At 40.6% G+C, this 19,516-nt stretch overlaps 2 protein-coding genes across 3 annotated transcripts in view; one reads left to right on the plus strand and one right to left on the minus strand.

Annotated features, from left to right (window-relative positions):
• Gldc (glycine decarboxylase) overlaps nucleotides 1-4,907 on the plus strand; it is an 89,366-nt gene extending 84,459 nt beyond the window's left edge. The window contains exons 23-25 of the mRNA XM_059259076.1: nucleotides 2,169-2,341; nucleotides 3,480-3,560; nucleotides 4,251-4,907. Of these exons, the coding sequence (XP_059115059.1) occupies nucleotides 2,169-2,341; nucleotides 3,480-3,560; nucleotides 4,251-4,394 (398 nt within the window). The 3' untranslated portion in view covers nucleotides 4,395-4,907. The remainder of the gene's footprint in view (nucleotides 1-2,168; nucleotides 2,342-3,479; nucleotides 3,561-4,250) is intronic.
• An 8,239-nt stretch (nucleotides 4,908-13,146) lies between these two features.
• Uhrf2 (ubiquitin like with PHD and ring finger domains 2) overlaps nucleotides 13,147-19,516 on the minus strand; it is an 87,278-nt gene continuing 80,908 nt past the window's right edge. For both annotated transcript variants that reach the window (XM_059259085.1, XM_059259093.1), the window contains 4 exons: nucleotides 18,784-18,880; nucleotides 18,307-18,464; nucleotides 14,678-14,776; nucleotides 13,147-13,672 (listed from right to left, as the gene is read on the minus strand). In XM_059259085.1, the coding sequence (XP_059115068.1) occupies nucleotides 13,526-13,672; nucleotides 14,678-14,776; nucleotides 18,307-18,464; nucleotides 18,784-18,880 (501 nt within the window). In that variant the 3' untranslated portion in view covers nucleotides 13,147-13,525. The remainder of the gene's footprint in view (nucleotides 13,673-14,677; nucleotides 14,777-18,306; nucleotides 18,465-18,783; nucleotides 18,881-19,516) is intronic.

Below are 19,516 nucleotides of genomic sequence, written 5' to 3' on the forward strand. Positions count from 1 at the left end.
GTCAGTTCAGAGATGGGATGGGAAATCTACATGAGCATGAACAAGGTCCTGGGTTCAATCTCTAGTACTATACACCAAAACAGGGTCCACAGATTTGTCTGTGAAATGAGGGAAAGCTGTGTTCTTTCGTCCAGGAAAATATCTTTTTGACTCTTTTTTTTTTTTTTCAGGGTTGAAATCATGAACTGTATTGCTTTATTTAGATTTTTAACTGAACTCTAAAAAGAAAATAGAGAAAACAAATCAGCAATGATTTTATATATATATATATATATGTGTATATATATATATGTCAGATTGAAATTGGTTTTGATGATAGGAAGTATCTATTATATCCATCATTCTCTGCAGTTTTTCAAAACCATTATTGAACACTTGTCCTGTTAGTATTAGAATGCAAAGAAACATCTGGTTTACTCAGACCTATGTAAAAGGATAAATTATCAAAGTTAGGGGGATATTGAACTCTGATATTTCACTCCAGCTTCTTCTCAAGATGAACATCTAAATTTGCTACATTTGGAAGTCTCAAGATCGACAGAAGTGAAAGCACACTTTTCTGGTCTTATTTACGATGATGACTAGAAAAGCACTTTGCGTTGACAAGTGTTGAGTCGAAATGCTTTTAAGTTGATGATGAGAAGTGGTCTGGGTGATTGTCACGATGATGGGGCCGAAGATAACAGTACAGATAAAGTCCTTTCCTGATAAGCCTTTTTTTTTTTTTTTTGACAAAAAGCATATCAATAGTTAATGATGGCTTATTGTGAAAATATGACAACCATCTTCCATACAGTCTTTTATCTAGCATTTGTAAGAGGCTTGAAAATCTGTTTCTCAGTATTGATAATCAATTGTTCAGTCTAAATACATAAAGTTCATTGCTTTCTTTTTTTGGAGGTAGAGTGGAAGTGATTTCCTGAAACACAAGACTGATAAGAATAATCTAATGTAACTCTTCATGGACAGAAAAATAGAAGAGACATGGAGAAAATCAAGTTAATTATAGAGAAAGTGCAATTGGTTAAAACCTATGATTTCTATATTTGAACCCAGTTTGGCTGAAGCTTGGCCACTTTGGTGGGATAAAATACAGCTAGTGTTGTCAAAGGCAAATTATTAAAACAAGTTTTCAGCTTGTTCATATATTAAAAGCATTGCTGCTTGTTACTGAAGGATGCAGAAATGTGAGTGTGAAGGCTTCTTAGGCCAAATGCAGAGACTACAAGAATGACCAGATGACTGTGGATGTATTATTGGGAAGACTGCTTTATGTTCTTGCATTCTATTTAAATAAGTGATGATTGAATTATCTCAGAAACTGAAATTTCATCTGACACTTGAAGCTTTTCTTTTTAAGGTTTACTTGTTTATTTAAATTTTTTTTTTCATTTTACACACTGCCACTGTTTCCCCTCCCTCTCTTTCTCCCTCTCCTTCTCCCTCCATCCCAAACCCACCCACTCCTCATAAAGGGCAAGGCCTCCCTTGAGTATTCAACATAGGCTGGCAAACCAAGTTGGGGAAGGGCCAAGCACAAACTGAATCCTCTTGAAAATTCCAGTATGGCCCTTAGATCAGGTCATAAGTAGCTATCAAGTTCTGAAGTACAGAAGAGAGGTCAGTCAATATGTCAACTCTTGTATGGTTTTTTTTTAGCCAATTAGATTACTCTTTTTGACTCTTACTTACTTCATCTTATAAATGAAAACTTACACAGAAACTTCAGGTGTGTTTATACTATGTTCAGAAAACCGCAAACGTTTTACACATCCTGACCAAGTCTTAGTTCCTTCACATGGCCAATGGGGACAGTGATGTTTGCTTGCCTTCTCATTACATTTCCATAGGTTGATTCTCTTCATTGTAACACACTATCATTAAAGGGTGCTTTTCTTCTTCCTCCTCCTCCTCTTCTCCCTCCTCCTCCTTCTGAGGTACTGTGGTTTGAACCTAAGACCTGGGGTATTCCAAGCATATGCTCTGCAGCTGAGTGTCAACTTCAGTCTAGAAAGATTCTAAAACACCAAGTGAAATGAAAATCCCACTCAATTCTTTCATGATGGCCTGCTAACACTTCAATATTTGTCCTTGTAAAATGCCATATTAAAAAAATGGTAATTTTTTGTCTTTTGACTTATACACATTCCTCTGGTCTCCTTTTGCAGGATTTCATGCCCCTACCATGTCCTGGCCTGTGGCAGGGACTCTCATGATTGAGCCCACTGAGTCAGAAGACAAGGCAGAGCTGGACAGATTCTGTGATGCTATGATCAGCATCCGGCAAGAAATAGCCGACATAGAGGAGGGCCGCATTGACCCTAGGGTCAACCCCCTGAAGGTATGCGAGTGCTAGTGATTCATTCAAAGCATCCCACAGAATTGAAAGTGGTACCTGAAGAGTGTGCTAACCATTCCCGAACTCTCTGTGAAGATTAGATTCTTGCCTAGCATGAGACAATTACAAGAAACACAGTTAGCTGTTTCTATCTTCTTGAATGGCACAGTGGTGGTTAGTCGGGTGGATTTTGGTTGTAGGAGCTGTGGACTCTACCTGTACCCAACTGATTGTGAAAGGAGCGGGTGGAGGAAGGAGGCTACCTGGTTGGAGAGTTATCATTGTTTGGTACAGTGTAGTCAAGAGTGTGTCACAGTACCATTTGTTCACTTCCTTCCTGAGCGCTCTATAGAAATAGTTTTTGTGTTGGCATAGCAACCTGAGAACAAACTAATTGGTATTTGATTCAACCTGGGAGTTTTTCAGTGCTTATGGCCCATGTGGAAGAAAGTTGAACATTTCCCCAACCTCTTCCAAAACACATTACTTTTCATGTCCCATGTTTCTGGTTCAGTGTAAACATTAAGCAGGAGGAGACAGCTTGAGAACATATGGTGGACAGCAGTGGCATCTTTATGGCTATAAGCCAGAGAATGAGATGCTGCGGTATATTCAGAACTACCTGGCTGGAGGTGCATTGTGGAGATGCTAGAAGGCAAGGACCTTGCTTGAAATACTGCACCAAAGGGAGAATACTCCTCAGAGGATGATGCTACATTGTCAAGTGTACCAACTTACGCTCTGTGTGCATGGTATAAGAACAGTGGGAATGGTAGTCACCAGGTTCAGGATTAGTGCTCATCATGGGTGGAGATGGGGATGGAGAGGCAAAGTGAGCATGTGGACAGTATCAGCTGTGCCTGCTATTTTACTTTAAAAGGTGAAGCAAATGTGATTCTTAGGGGGGAAAAATGCTCATTTGCTCTTACTGGGTGGTAGATATGCTCAGTAGGTTATCCAACTTTTCTATTTGACATATTTCCTCATAACAATTTTACTAACACCTCCACCCACTGCGCAGATCAACCAAAACAGAAGCTTCCTCTCTGTGGGCTTCCATCAGCTCTGTGCTTGGGGTGAGGTGTGGGAGAAGGTGGCACATTGTTCTGACCTGACCTTCTGCCACCATTTCTCTGTCCAGATGTCTCCACACTCCTTGACCTGTGTTACATCCTCCCACTGGGATCGGCCCTATTCTAGAGAGGTGGCAGCATTTCCACTGGTAAGTTCTCCAAACTGAACTCTGCCAACCAGGGTGTTATTACAGCCCCCTTCCCCCTGAGGGTCTCCCTCCTACAGTCTTATAATAAAAAGTGTATCTGCGACGGCGGGTGAAATGTGGACTGTGATGAGAAACAGGGGAAGACTTGGCCTTTGAGGGTCACCTGAGCTCCCTCGGGGCATCAGTCACAGGCCTGGGAACCCACAGGAGCAGGGGATTAGCAGCAATCCTGATTAGTGGAGCAGTGTGCTCCCTACTGCATCCAGCAGAGAGGTGGACTTGTGTGATCGTTTTCTTTTAAAGGTGTGTATGTGTGTATACACTCTGTGCATGCAGAAGCTCGTGGAGGTGAGAAGGATATTTCAGATTTACTGGAACTTGAATTTCAGGATGTTGTAAGCTACCTGGGTACTGGGAACCGAACCCAGGTCCTCTTCAAGATCAGTAAATGCTCTTAACCAATGAGCCATCACTCCAGCCCCCTTCCTTTCCTTTTTGATTCTTATGTGGGAAAGGCATAGTTCCAGAGGTATAGACACAAGACTCGAAAGTTGAAATTGTGAAAAATGTGGTTTTTAGCACTTGTTGGGCCAGTGGTGCCTTGGGCTGTGGGAACATCAATTGCTACATCCTCCTTTCCCCCAAAGGAAAACTCAGAACATCCCAGAACTTGCATCTTTTCCATTTCAGCCCTTCGTGAAACCAGAGAACAAATTCTGGCCAACCATTGCTCGGATCGATGACATCTATGGAGATCAGCACCTGGTTTGCACCTGCCCACCCATGGAGGTCTATGAGTCTCCATTTTCCGAACAGAAAAGGGCCTCCTCTTAGTCCTTCCTCCCTGAGTTCAAAGGACTGATTTGATGCCTCCTAATGGAGCATTTGATAAGCAAGGATATTTCTTCTCCTGCCCATGGCTCAAGCAGGAGGTTTATATGCTGTATATTTTGGTAATCTTTCAAGGTAATGTGAACACAGTTAGCATGGTGAGTGGTAGCTACCTGCTGTAAGGCAGTTGCTGTTCCTGTTGCCTTGATTGGGAGCCATTTAGTTTTATAAATAGGAATTTTGGGGTGTGCTAGCAATTTTAACCTTTTAATTCAAGAAGTTTGCAGAGGTCAGAGCCTATGCTGGAATTCGATAGACATTCTTTTTGTTCCAAATAAGTCCTTGTGGACTGTGCCCTCTGGGAAATCCCAGGGCCAATGTTTACATTTTGTATACACTGAAGAATTCTTCCTCACTAATGTGCCTGATCTGTCATAGCATTTCTGAGTGTTTTCCTTTCACTGTGTGGATTTTTTTTATCTGCTTTATTAGTGTTCTAATAAAACTGAATTTGAATATGCCTTCCCATTTTATTTTCATACCCATGATGCCCCAGACTCAGAGGGAACTGAAGGGTAGTGAGAGCACCCAATCCAATAGCTACATTTACATTTTTACCCTTGCTTTTGACTGGCTGAAGATAGTTTGGATGCCTGCTTACCAGAGAAGGCCATGCTGGCCCTTTTATTATGGGCCATTTGTAACTTAACCTCAACTTGTAGAGTAAGTTCAAGTAGCTGTTTCTTTGACTCATTTGGTAGTAAGTCCAGAGACTGATAAGCCAAGGGCTGGTGGTCCTTTGTGGAGGAAGCCTTGAGTAAATGTAGAAGGAGTGGATGAAATCCTAAGTGAATGTGTGTTATTGACAAGGACCAGTGCCTCAGACTGACGGGAACTGACAAAGCCTTATCCATGCCAACCAAGCTCAGGAAATTAGCAGAGTTCCTTGTCCTTGTGCACATGTTGGTAGTGTGTGCAGAAACTAGAGATCACAGCTTCCTCTTCCTGGGTGACTGTAATCTGAGACTTTCCCTACGCAGATCTCCTGTTGAGACAACTAACTCCTCATGCTGTGCATAGTAAATAAACTTGAAGTTCCAGGTTGTTATGTAGTTGGTGTCACTTCATTAGAACAAGCATGGCCCCCTGAGCTCAGCATGTCTGTCTGTATGTCTGTCCATTCCTTTGTCACCTCAATCAGGTTGCTAGGACTAAGCTATTCTGGATGCACCAACGCTTTAATCATGTTTTCCTGCATTTTTTGCATATAGTCCATACCTTATGACCTTAAGATGGCTGCTCTATATCCAGGTATCACATATGCCAGCTAGATGAAGAGAAAAACAAAATGCAAAAGGCATATTCCATCTTTCCAAACACTTCCACCCAGTAACTTCTGCTTACATTTTAACAAGAACCTCACTCCTTGCTACAAGGGAATATGGAGAGTTCTATTTGGGCATGCTGCTGCCCGAGATGAAATGTTTATCAAGAAAAGGGAAAGGATGAGTTTGCAGTGGGCAGCTAGCCTACCTGCCACAAATTAGTTGTCCTCTAAATAGCAATCATTTGTGATGGTCTTACCTGACAGCTACTGTGTTGCTGTGATGTTCTCTGCCTCCTTGTTGGTAGCTCACCCCAACAATTACTCAACCACTAAGCTTCATGCTAGCTAGTGACCTGAGCAGGTTTGTGTGCTCTTGTGAATTCTGTGCAATAGTCCACATAATCTCCCACATAAAAAGCATATAGAACAACTTGTTTTAGCCTAACTAAAACAGGACCAAAGCAATGGAGTCCCTGGTTCCCTTTTTGTCCCCCCTCCACTAATAAATAAGAGCTATTGAGCATTTCTCAGGTACTAAGTACCTGAATGTCACATTTGGTCCTCACAAAATATGCCGAGATGCCGGAGGTCACACTTGGTGTAAGAGGGAAAGCCAGCATTAGAACCTAGTTCTGGTGCCTGTCAGCCAAGCAGGAGTCCACAGTGCCATGGCAACCAGCAAACCTGAAGACTGCCTTTCCCAAGGAGGAAACCATTTTCTGAGCATAGGGGAGCATCCAAGCACAATGGTCCTTTCTCCGGAAGTACCAGCATGTGAATATTAGATGGAGCCAAAAGCAGTGTTATATTTCGCTAAAGTGCTTGTGATTGGTTGCTAAGGCCGTTTCTCCAGCTACTTGTTTTCACAAGGTAACACAGGTAACCACTTGTCCTTGCATTATCATGCCTCTTGTGCTTACCTCATGCTTTGCTGGTTCTCTCCCACCTCTGGGTCTTGGTCTGCAGGGGATTTTCCACCTAGAGCACTGGCCCCTCAAGTCCCAGCCCCCACACTTGGCTTGGTTCCTGTTCCCTCAGTACCTCGTGAAGGTTTTCCTCAACTCCCTGAGAAACGGGCGACTTCTCATTTCCTATCTCCGCAATTTGTTCCCTCTTTTTAAAAAACTATTTTTGTTAATTCTTCAGTTCTTTGTCTTTCTGCCTTATAGACTCAGTGCCCTGAGAACAGCAGTCATCACTGGATTCTTAGCACTGAGGGCTTCCTATGTTGTGTTCAATTAGAACTAATATCTTGTGAATAAAGGAATGACCCCGAGTCATTGCATGGAAACCAGTACTTGCAATGGCTGCTGTGAACAGATCTTTTTAAGTTATGTGCAAAAACACCAAGTCTTAAAGACAGCCTCAGGCTTCATGTAGAATGTGCCCCTAATTAAAAAGTTTTTTGTTTATTCTGGTAAAAACAGATATCCTAAAGTTTAGCCCTCCAGCTATTCTTAGCTGTACAATGAGTACAAAGCTGTGTGTAGAAGTGTCTTTGAGCAGTTTAGACAGGAGTCTGTGAAAGGCCTGTGCCTGTGTCCTATGAACTGGCCATTCCTGTCTCATGGTCCTCATCTTAAAGGACACAAGGACCCAAGAGGGCCCTGGCTCTTAATGGAAACAATGTACTCCAAATGCTTGGAAGCATACCTGATTCAGTGTTTAGCCAGCCCAATGCTCTCCAGACCACCCAAAGAGCAGATGTTTTAGTTTCCAAACTACTTATCTCGAGTGATTTTGCACCCAGAAAGGAACACTTTAAATTCTATATGTGGCCAAGAATATATGTATTTTGCCATTGGATATATCATGCCCCTCTTCTGATAAGACTGCATTTCATCTTTCTTTGCTTTAGAGATCTTTCTAGAACATAGGTCTTCAATGGATGGGTCTTCAGGGGTTGGAATTTTGTCAGTTTTATGCCAATTTGTGGTGTAGGGTGGAGTGGGCCAGGAAAATCCTGGGGATCTAGCTGAAGGCCTTCCTTGCCTTAGATAAGCCCTCTACTTCTGAGTAACATTCTCAGCCCTTTAAGGTGAATTATACTGCTTTAAGAGATCCAGAGGCTTCCATAGCTGCTTCCAAATAAGGTATTGACACTCACTGTGCACTTTGATCTATCTGCTAGGCTCAATCCTGCCTGAACCAAGTCAGGGAAACACCATCACCAGGTTCACTACCTCCAACCAAGTAATACAATTGGAAGGGCACTATGCATGAGCCCAAATCTAGGGACATGGCTAAGGATGCTGGAGACATGAATGAATGTCCCAAAGCCCTGACTTTGAAAACTAAATCCAGAAGGCAGTGATTTGAGAGTAGGGTTGGTGACAAGGGCCCCAGGATCATCAAAGAAACCCCAAGGGACTAAAGGACCAATTGTTCAATGCTAGCTAAGTGTAGGGTGCCCTAAGATTTATGATCATGTGGCTTTTCCTTGCTGGTGCCCCTTCCTTGTTAATAATGTGATTTCTATCTGACTTCACTGACTGCTTCATGTCACCTTTATTACTTACTCTTTGTGATGGTTAATCTTGACTGGATCTAGAAATTAACTAAGACACTGTCCCTGGGAAGGTCTTTGAGGGTATTTCCAGAAAGGAGTATGAGCAACACTAAAGGCGGAAGTTTCTGTCCCACCAGCAACTCCCAAATACCCAGCAGCTACTTTCCAAATTACCACACAGAGGCTTAAATATTAATTATAAATGCTTGGCCAGTAGCTCAGGCTTATTACTAACTAGCTCTTACACTTAAATTAACCCGTAGTTCTTATCTATATTTAGCCATGTGGCTTGGTCCCTTTCTCAGTACAGAATTCTCATCTTGCTTCCTCTGCATCTGGCTGGTGACTTCTGACTCAGCTCTTCCCAGCATTCTTAGTTTGGTCACCCTGCCTATACTTTCTGCCTGGCTACTGGTCAATCAGTGTTTTTTTAAACCAATTCCTGTGACAAATCCTTACAGTGTACAAGAGGATTATTCCACAGCACAACACCTTTGATCAGCAGCCCAGATGTGAAGCAGTCCCACTCTGCCTGCCCATGTATGCTCCTTGCCTATGATTGCATCTACTCTATGGCTTTGGCTGCAGCCATCCAGCACTTCTTTCAGCCTTCCACAAAACAGACTAAAGACCAGTGGTTCTCCAGGAATCCTACAGGCCTTCAACAGCAGACTGCATTGAGTAGCTACAGATTCTTGGCCTCTCCGGTGTAGTCATTGTTGAGACTACCCAGCCTCTCCTGTGTAAGCTGATTTAATGAATCCCTCTTTATAATTCTGTCTGTTCTGTTCCTCCTGAGGACCCTGATACACTCTAGTCCCTATTCAAGTGCCTCCCAGCTGTTGCCTCATGCATCTTTAAAAGCATGTCCCCTGAAGCCTCTCCCACTTCTCAGGGAGGGCAAGAAATCTCTGCTATTTTAGAATTAGATTTCTCCTCTCTAATGACTCAAACAAAGGTATGCTCAGAAAATGTGGCAGGAGGCAGGATCTGGTGCCAAGAACTGGCAAAGGTTTTCCATAAAAGCAGTGTTTTTTAAATGATAGTGGGTGACTTTGATAGGCAACCTGGTAGCCCAACCCTTTCTTCTACATCACTGTTGCCAAGGGGAATATTTGTACAAATCCATTAAATATTTCAATTTATTCCCCATCAAAGAAGATGCCTTGTTTCTCTGTTAAAAATTAACTTCAAAATTGTGAGATGTTGGACTGGGCACGTAGCTCAGTGTCAGAGCCTTTACTGGCACATATGAGACTCTGGGTCCAATCTCTAGCACCACAAAGCAAAACATGCAAACATAAGTAAGCAAATTGGAATGAACATTAGAGAGCGCTTATAATTCTTCTTGAACAGAATCTGAAGTGGATGAGCCTTATTGTTATGGATTTTAGGAATGAACCGATATTCGTTCATCCATTGGAATCAACATACCCTAACAAAGTATTAAAAGCAGAGGGACTGGAGGGCATGGCAGGGAGCCAGCTGCAGAGCTCAAGAGTACTTTCTGCTCAGTTCTGCAAACCTCAAACTGCTCTGAAAGCTGAAGCCTATTTAAAGAGCAATCTGTGTATTAAGAATTTCATTTCCTTACTTTGTAAAGACATGTACCTACTTTCTGAGGTTCACATCAAGGAATCACAGACACATACAACACAGACATTACACACAGAGACACACATATACACACACACAGTCTGTGACACTGACCATACAGTGTCAACAGTTACCTTGCTTGCCTAGCTCCACACATCATTTATGATTCCTGTGGTGAGTTTAATCCATACAAACTGCCCAGGTTAATTTGTTATGTCTGGGTAGCAAAGGATTCAGATGAAATTGATAACAAATTACATTAACAATATCCCACCAATAAAATGCCACCCTATATGCCCTTTGGTGTACATTCATTCAACCTGTCACATAACTTAAAGACCTGTTTTCATAGCTTCCTGCATCACTTTTACTGTTTGTACTTGTAGATATGAGTGCAGGTGTGTCCATGTGCAGAGGACAAAGGTAGATGTCATGGATCTTTCCTTTATGGTTTTCCAGCTTTATTTTTTGGAAGGGTTTCTCACTAATCTTAAAGTTCAGCAATTCAGTTAGGCTAGCCAGCCAGCCACCTGTTTCCTCCTCTTCCCAGGTCACAGGTGCATGCTGCCATTGTGGCCTTTCACATTGGTTCTAGAGGACTCAGGTCCTCGTGCCTGCTTGTCAGGAACTTTACCAATTGAGCCATTGCCTCAGCCCCACAGGTCCTTACTCAACAGAGAGCAGTGTTATCACAAGCACCTCGGTCCATGTCTGACTCATCTGACCTCTTGCCCTTTGTGGAAAATCTAGAGCCTCATTCTAGTAAACAAAATAAACAGAACTCAATGGTATGAGAGCACTGATGGGCACCCCTACTCATCAGGTCTATCAAAGAGGCTGGGGTTGGAAGTACTGGAGTGTGTTAATCCAGGACCCTTTCTAAGAGTAGGGAAGCTGCACTGTGGGCCCATATAGGAGAAAACACTGGACCAAGTACACAGAAACAATGGCAGGAACAGGAGAGTTCTGAGCAAACAAGGGAGGGAGTGGAGGCTTTGGAGCAGGTGGGAGGTGAGGAGCAGAAAGGGGATCCATCAAAGCCCCTGGATGGTGTGGGGTGTCTTTCCATGGAAGCAAACAATCTTCAAATTCAAAGAGCTTTTTAATGGAACTGCATGAAAGGAATCAACTGGGTGCAATTAACAGGCCACATGCTTTCACAACAGACACAAGAGAAAATTGAGTGCAGCTTCAGTCTTGTGCACTGAACTTTCATTGCACTAGTAAAAGCATGTGTATACATCTGAGTATGACAGTTTTCATTTTCTATAAAAGGTGCTTTGAAAGACCATTGGGAAAAACAAAAAACTTGGTGAGATCAAAGTACTTTTATGTGACAACTGAAGTCATGAACTCCTAGAGAACAGGGTGAAATGCAGAGGCCCAGGAGTGGTCAGTCATCCTTAGAAAAGGGCAGACTTCCCCCGTGGTGCTGCAGCTGAGGGTTTTACCCCACACTGATGCCAGCTTTCTGAGCAACCACAGGCTCAGATGCAAGCATTCTTTGTAAGTCTGGCATAAAGGATGGGGGTAATGGTAGAGTCAACATGCTTCTCAACACAGAAACTAAAAGGAATATTAAAGCTTCCCCAGACAGAAAAATCTAGATGCTTTAATTGATTAAAAGAGGCTATTTCAAAAGACACTGAGAAAATACTCTCCATAAGAGACAGACGAACAAGCTATTCAATTTGCCAATAGAAAGGACAACAAGCTAGTGTCATTTTGGAAGAGGGAACCTCACTTGAGAAAATGCACCCCCCAACACACAAGTGGGGCATCTTGATTAATGACTCATGGGAAAGGGTATGCAATAATTACTCCTTTCTATTGGCAAATTTAACAGCTAATGATGACACTGTGTTCCCCAGAACCTTACTTTGAATTGAATGTAGTAAAGCAAAAAACAAAAATTAGTTTTCCATTTATCCTGAGGTGAGAGCCTACACAGGATGAAAGTACAGGTTAGGACTGCAGTTACCCCAGTCTACTGCACAAGCAAGGGTGGGCTTAATAATACCTGCCTCTTAATGGTTGGAAGGATTATGTTAATACACACAAAAATATGTAAGTCCCAGCATGCAGGAGGCAGAGGCAGGCAGATGTCTATGAGTTCCAGGTTAGCCTGATCTACTTAGTGAGTTCCAGGTTGGCCAGGGATACATAGGGAGACCTTGTCTCAAAAAAAAAAAAAAAAAAAAAAAAAAAAAAAAAAAACAAGTGAATAATACAACTTTCAACATTTATACTGAATATTAAATAACAATATTCAATAATAAATATTTAATAAATTGTTGACAATAGATGTGTGTATACATCTATGTGTATTTGACCCACTTTCTGAAATAGTCTCACTTCTGAAATATGAAGTAGCACTCAAAATACTAAGAAAAAAAACAAAGATAAAAGCTGCATATACCAAAGGATGGAGCAACAGCCCAGCAAGGAAGAGCACATGCTGTTCATGTCCCAGCATCCACATTGGGTGGCTCCTAACCACTTGTTACTCCAGTTCCAGGGGATTTGATGCCCTTTTGTGGTCTCTGTGGGCACCTGCATGCATGCACAAAGTATATATACAGACATGCAAGAACATATATATACCCATAAATAAAAATTAATGAAAATCTTCAAAAAGTAGTTGCATATCATAGAACAATCAGCATGTTCTTTTGAAAAATATCCCCATTTACAATTAAGTCAAAGGTGAAATGTGTCTTTACTGTGTCAGACTTCATTCTAGCTTTCATACCAAAATCAGAGTAAAATATTTCAATAAGATACAATGAAAGCCAAAAACTGATTTACAAAACTCCATAGAACAAGCCAGAAGAATGTAAACAAGTAAAGCTAAATGTGCCGTTGTCTGATCATAAAATATTTATTAAGGAATACTCTTAAGGAATATAGTGAATATAAAATTTAGGATCACAATGTGAAGCAATTTCAATCTTCTCCAAAGTCAGCACAGCCCTCATAATCTGCAGATGGAAACAACTAGTAAGAATGACTAAAAGCGGCCAGACTACGACAGAAGTGGCTTTTCATAAACATTTACAACTAGAGCTTCAGACACCTCTGTCATTGCAAACCCACACCACATTACACTAATGCAGCAACAATGCATTCATATTGTTCTCATTAGTCATTAGTAGTCAATTTGCATAAAACACCAGAAAAAAACCACAATGGAGATCACAAATGAGTTAAAAAGTGAACCTGTTCTTGTAAAACACACACTGTGATGGAAATAGACACATTAAAAAAGTATTATGCATATCACAGAAGCTGCGTTCATTGCAACAATCTCATCTGTCTTACAAGAAACAGGCACAACTAATATTTGGGAGGCAGTGTGTAGCTAAAATCTCATTTAACTATTAGTCAATGATTTTCAAAATCCCCATAAATCTTTTCTGTCCTGAGGTAGTTGCAAAATAAATCATAAACTGGGCATCAACTACAGTGGAGGCTTTGACTCTTCATTCATTAAGATGAGTTGTTACTGAGAAGAACTACCTTTTGAAATCTAAAAGACAGTTGAGAATGGGCCTCTTACTACACACACAGGAAGATGGCTGTGGCAAAGAGGAGCAGCTGCTTCCCGATGAGAGACGTGGTCCAGCATTGCTTTAACCCTCCCCACTCATTTTAGACTGATACTGTCCAAAAGCCACCAGGAACAACACAGAAGCACGCAGATCACCGCCCTTTGCTGTAGCCAGGGAAGAAAAGGTCAAGAAGAGTCTGTAGCGTCTCATTTGGAATCATGATGTAATTCTGGCCGAGATCATGCCGGCAAGCAGGGCAGGAAAAAACCTGGGCCTTAAAGGAGCGCTGTAAGCAATCCTAAGGTAAAAACAAAAGAAAATACACATGAGGGGAGGGAGAAGAAGGGGGACATGGGAAAACAAGGAAAGAGGGAGAAAACAGCTACAATTATATGGACAAACATTCACCAGTTATGTTCTTAATAAAAACTAGACACTTAGTGCTCATTACAAGAGCAAGTTGTAGGATGACCAGTTCTGAAGGCCCGAATCTGCACCATACCATCTACAGTCATAGCTTTACTAAGACATACTGTGAGACGTCAGGTAAATGACTCAAGGAGCTTACACTTCCATTTCCTCACCTAGTGAAGTGAGTGTTAAAGAGTAGGCATGGTTCCCACTACCTTAACCTTTAAGGCTGGATTTAATCCTGAAAGAACCCTGAAAAAATTCAGGTTATGTATGCTCCTCAGAATTAAAATCCATTATCAAATCATTAAACATAATAGGTCCTCTGAAGTATGCTTAGTTCTACTAAATCCAGAGCTTGCTGACATACGGTTAGGCATGAATACATATGTAGACAATGTTTCCATTTCACACAGGAAGCTAAAATTCTGAAGTTAGGTCAGCACACAAAAATCACACTTGGTACAGAAAGCTTCTAATCCTGCCTTGGCTAAAGCTTGATTTTCCTCTTCAAGTACATTGACAGCTCAGTCAATTCACCTGAGCATCCTGCCAGAAAGGACTTTTTATTAAATATATCTAACTCTTTTAGTCTGCAATACAGTGTGTAAAACACATACTATTACAGAGAAAAGAATGGTGGCACTATGGTGTCTTATCCTTCACTTTAACCCTTCCTCAGTCCCAAGCACAGGAGAATACTCTAACTATATGCATGAAAATTACTGTTATTATGAATTTTAAATTGCACATACCATCAAGATGTAAGTAAAGTTTTCTAGCTAATAAAGGGCTTATAACTATCCTTCATGGGAAAATGGTTGTTCATATGCTAAAACAGGTGGCACCTACTATGCTGGCAGACTGACAGGGAAAGTGGCACTGTACGTACCTTACAGACGTTGTGAAAACACTCGGTCGTGACAGGCTGATACACCAGTTCCTGGCAGCACACACACATAAAAGATTGTTCCAGTTTTTTCAGAAAATTCTACAGTGGTGCCCAACAGGAGGAAAGAAGAAATGATTAATAGCTCAAACATACTAATGAATTCTAAATGATGACAGGAAATCTTTGTCACATTCAATATGCTTCCTACTAAGAAAATCAAGTAGTAACTTCCTAAGATAAACTAACTTAAATAAAAGAAACTAAGGAAACTTCATCGACATCCCTCAAAACTTGCCAGTCTAGTGGTAGTAACTACTTTATTTTGTTTGCTTCTCTTTTATTTTGGGTGTTGTGCTTAAGCAAGAGAGGTCTTTCCTAACACAGAGCAGACCACAAACTAGTCTTCTTTCTGCACACTTGCAGTTTCTACCTCTTGAGTGCTGAGGTAACAGGAATGTCTACCATGAGCAGCTATTTTTGCCTTAAAGGAGTAAGGATGGGAGAGTCTGAAACAGCCACATGGCTCAGTGAAAAGGAGCTTCATGTCGAGCTAACAACTTGAGACTCACCACTGAGAACCACATGGTGTAAGGTGAGAACTAACTTCTGTAAGTTATACTCTGACCTCCAGAGGTACACCAAGACAGACAGACAGACAGACAGACACACACACACACACACACACACACCCCATGTCCCCAAGGAAGGCTAGTTCAGTGGTATACCACTTGCCCAGCACTGTAAGTACAACTGCAAACAGGGAACTCATCAGAAGGCCAATCAGTGCTGTATCCTTTGGTTCTGTAAGCTCCACTGCAGATTTCAGCAAATGAAATAGATTAGCTGGTCAGTCTTCCCTGTAATAAGCTACAATGTCTTGTTTTGTTTTTTATTTTTTAAACTAAAACAGCACTAGGCAATACCTCTAGTGTCCAGTGTTACAAGAAACCTATTATCTTCCTAAGATGCTCTGCACAATTTTGCCTCAACTTCCAAATCCCGTATTTTCTAGGGGATAGTATTTATTTAAAGTGAAGTACAAGTGTGAACATAATCAAATGATGCCCTGCATCTTCAAGAGCCATCATTAGTTCCTATTTACCTAGCTGTGTGTGTCCTTCTTTCCTTTCTTTTAGAGAAAAGGTCTCACTATTTAGTGCAGGCTGGCCTGGAACTCCAAGATTAAACACATGTACCACCATGCTTGGCTTGTTTGTATCTTTTAAATTCGAAAAGGGTGGTTTTCAAATAGTCATAAAGTTGATCATCCATTTGGTTTTTATAGTAATAATAATCTTTAAGATTTCTCCTTTTTACTAATAGAAAATAGAATTTATAAGCTCTTCAAATTAAAACATCAACAAATGCTACACTTTAAAAGATGTCTTGACACCAAATGGTATTTTAACATAAGACTATGAAAGTCAAGTGAATTACAAACAAACCATTAATGTGATACATTAAAAGAATATGCCACTACATGTTCACAGTAATCACCAGCTGTCAGGTCGTAACAGTTGGATGCAGACATGTCAGATGTTGTTAAGAACAAGACATCGATGCCCACACATTCATGTTCACTCAGGTAGCTGTGGTGATATTTTGTTTGTGCTCTAACAAAGATCCAGATTTCAAGGCCAACCTGGGCTACACAAGATTGATCCAGTCTAAAAGAGAAACAGAGCAAAGTGGTGTAGGTTCCTGCCTTTGATCCCAGCATTTGGGATCTCATGCCTTTGATTCCATCATTTGGGATGCCTTTGATCCCAGTAATAGGGAGGCACAAGCCTTTAATCCCAGCACTAGGGAGGTGGAGACAGAAAGTGAAATGGCTGGGCAGAGAGAGGAATATGAGGCGGGAGGAGACAGGAGCTCAGTTCTTTTTGGTCTGAGAAATCATGGAGGTAAGAGGTGGCTGTGGCTTGCTCCTTTACGTCTCTGATCTTTCAGCATTTACACTGACATCTGACTCTGGGTTTTATTATTAAGACCAATAAGAATTCGAGCTACAGGTGGCTTTTCCGAGAGCAATAATATCTGCTACTTTGTCCTATGCCCATCCTTATCTGGAGAGCTCACTGATGTTATCTACCACTAGCCAGGCGTATCTTCCCCAACAAATCTGTTAACCTAAGTCATGAATAACAACTGAAGTATTTAAGTGTAGCCCAAGGGAAATGCATCCAACCTCACACTCTCTTCATATCTGGGTCCCTTGCCTAAAAAAAAAACAATACCCTTCACAAAACAAAATCACTATATTCAGGCTATTAAAAAAAAAAATCTAAGCCTCATCTTATCAAGGCTCACCCAAGACATCAATCACATTTACAGGCAAAGGCAATGGAGATTTCTGACATAAAACCAATCAATACTTGATAACCTTTTCTAATAAGCTTAATGCAATAATGTTAACTATCTCTCAACCAAAAAGGCAAACCAATCCCAGGAGGTCCTCCAGGCTAGATGAGGGGCAGATACCCCTTACTTTACTCCCTTCACACACATGAGACTTTAGCTGTTGCAAAAAAAAAAAAAAAAAAAAGGAAATAAAGGCAACAGTGAAAGGAAAAATCGAAAAGAGATGGCAAAATATAATTTACCTAGAGCTCACTCACAGCTACCACCATCCTACTTTAGAAGGAAAGATATAAAACTACATCATACACAAGAGAACAAATTAACAAACAAAACAGGAGATACAATAAACCAAAGGAGCAGATAGCTCCCATCTGAAGCTTTTGCATTTGGTGAGCTCAGCTTAACATGAAATCCACACATTAACCTTATTAGCTCTCCCCAAACCCCTCTGAAACAGGGTCTCTTCTATGTAGTCCTGGCTGTCCTGAAACTCAATATTTTGTAGACCAGGCTAACCTCAAACTCACAGGTCTCTGCCTCCTGAGTGCTGGGTTTAAAGGCATGTATCACCAGGCAAACTTTACTTTAAAATTTAATGATTACAAAATCAAGAAGAAAAAAAAATATTTAAAAATCTTTAAAATTATGTGTATATTTGTATGTGTATGTGAGGTGGGGTATCTGTGCATATGCGAGGGCAGATGCCCAAAGGGGTCCAGAAGAGGGCAACAGTCCCCCTAGAGATGGAATTACAGGTGGTTGTGAGCTGCTCAACCTTGGTGCTAGGAACTGAACTTAGGTATTCTTCAAGAGTACTACAAGCTCTTAACCACAGAGCCACCTGTCCAATCATGAATGAAAAATAATTAAATAGATCAACTGGTTTACTTCAAAGCTGAACATACAAGTTTTGAAAATCATACAAACTATTTAAGATTTATACTAACTATTTAAGATTTATACTATTAGATATCTCTGAACTATAGCAAAAATCTTTCTGCTGAGTTTTAGATTCAGTTGATTTTTACAACTGAAAATTCTTCCTAAAAAAAGTGCCTCAATTAAGTTAACTAGTTCAAGATTAAAAACTAACATCTTAGAAGTTTAAAATAAATTTACAGGTGTTTAAATTTATTGACTCCTGTTAGTTCTGAAAGGTGGAGGAAATGGATTAGAAAACTACATCAGATACAGTTTGAACTGACTTGAGAAAATCATTATTTCCATTTTTAATATCAGAACATTATTATTTAAGAAAAACTTTATACCGGTCCTTCTACAAGAGATGCCAGCACTTCATCCCATAGCTTCTGGTTCTGACAGTCTTCTCTGATTAGGCGTTGCTGCTGAGGGCTGAGTTGGAAGGCCTCTACTGCTTCTGCTGAATCTGATGTCTTCAATACTTTGGAGGCACCTGGACACTCATCTAGGTTTATTTATAAAATATGTCAGTAGACGTTCATAGTTCTGCTTAAAAACTGTAACAAAGGTTCACTGATACCGTGAGGTTTAGAAGGAAGATGAGTACATGGAACAGTATCCTCTTGAGTCTAGGATAATTACCTGTTGCTGATATGGTTATGATGCTATTCAAGAGACCAATCCCCTCAGAAAACAACAAAAACAAACAAAAATTCCCATAAAATCCTTTTTTTATAGTTGTTTGTGAACCCTCAATTTACCCCCCCCCTCTGTCTCTTCATGAAAATGCATTATTAACATGCATGCTCTACACTGTTACTTACCATCGGAAGCTGGCCTCTTGGTGGCTTCATTAGTCTGCTTCTTTGACTGTCCCTTTGTCTTCTTCCCTTCCTTATCTGATGGGTAACCTGCTGGATACTGACGAGGGATGTAAAAAAACAATGCTGACTCAAATTTCCTGATGGAAAGTTTTAGAGGGGAGGGAGCAATTGTCTATACATTCTCCGTATTTAATTTACATAAAGCAAATATACACTTAAAGAATTCAAAGGGCAAAAGACAATTGAAATCTCAAATTCTGCTTAAGGCCTTGTAGCTTGCATTGTTACAACGCTTTTTAATTTGATGATCAATTTGATGATCATATCTTTGGGTCTAAGAGAAGAAAATCTTCACAGGCTTTGTTGGTGACTTGAAAATTTTTTAAAAAAGAAAAATTAGATATGAAGTGGGGATCAAACATGGAGCACAGAACATAATATTCAAATAGTCAAGATGAAAACTGTGGCTTTCATCTCAAATAAAAAACTGAGTGCCAGATTCTCATCTCCCAAAACAAGGGAATGGAAGGAGATTTCAGAAAATCAAATGCAACTAAATTAACTTTCTACGACCTAAAGGTTAGATTTATAGGAATACATTCTACCTCTTCACCTATTTTTGAAGGAAGGTACGACTTTGTGATAATGCCCATGTTTAAAGCTCAATGTGTTTCTGGTCTCAATACATTATTATTAACCCATCATAGTAGATATATTTTCATAATTCTACTCA

This window comes from Peromyscus eremicus, chromosome 1 (genome assembly GCF_949786415.1).
Source record: "Peromyscus eremicus chromosome 1, PerEre_H2_v1, whole genome shotgun sequence".
NCBI lineage: Eukaryota > Metazoa > Chordata > Mammalia > Rodentia > Cricetidae > Peromyscus > Peromyscus eremicus.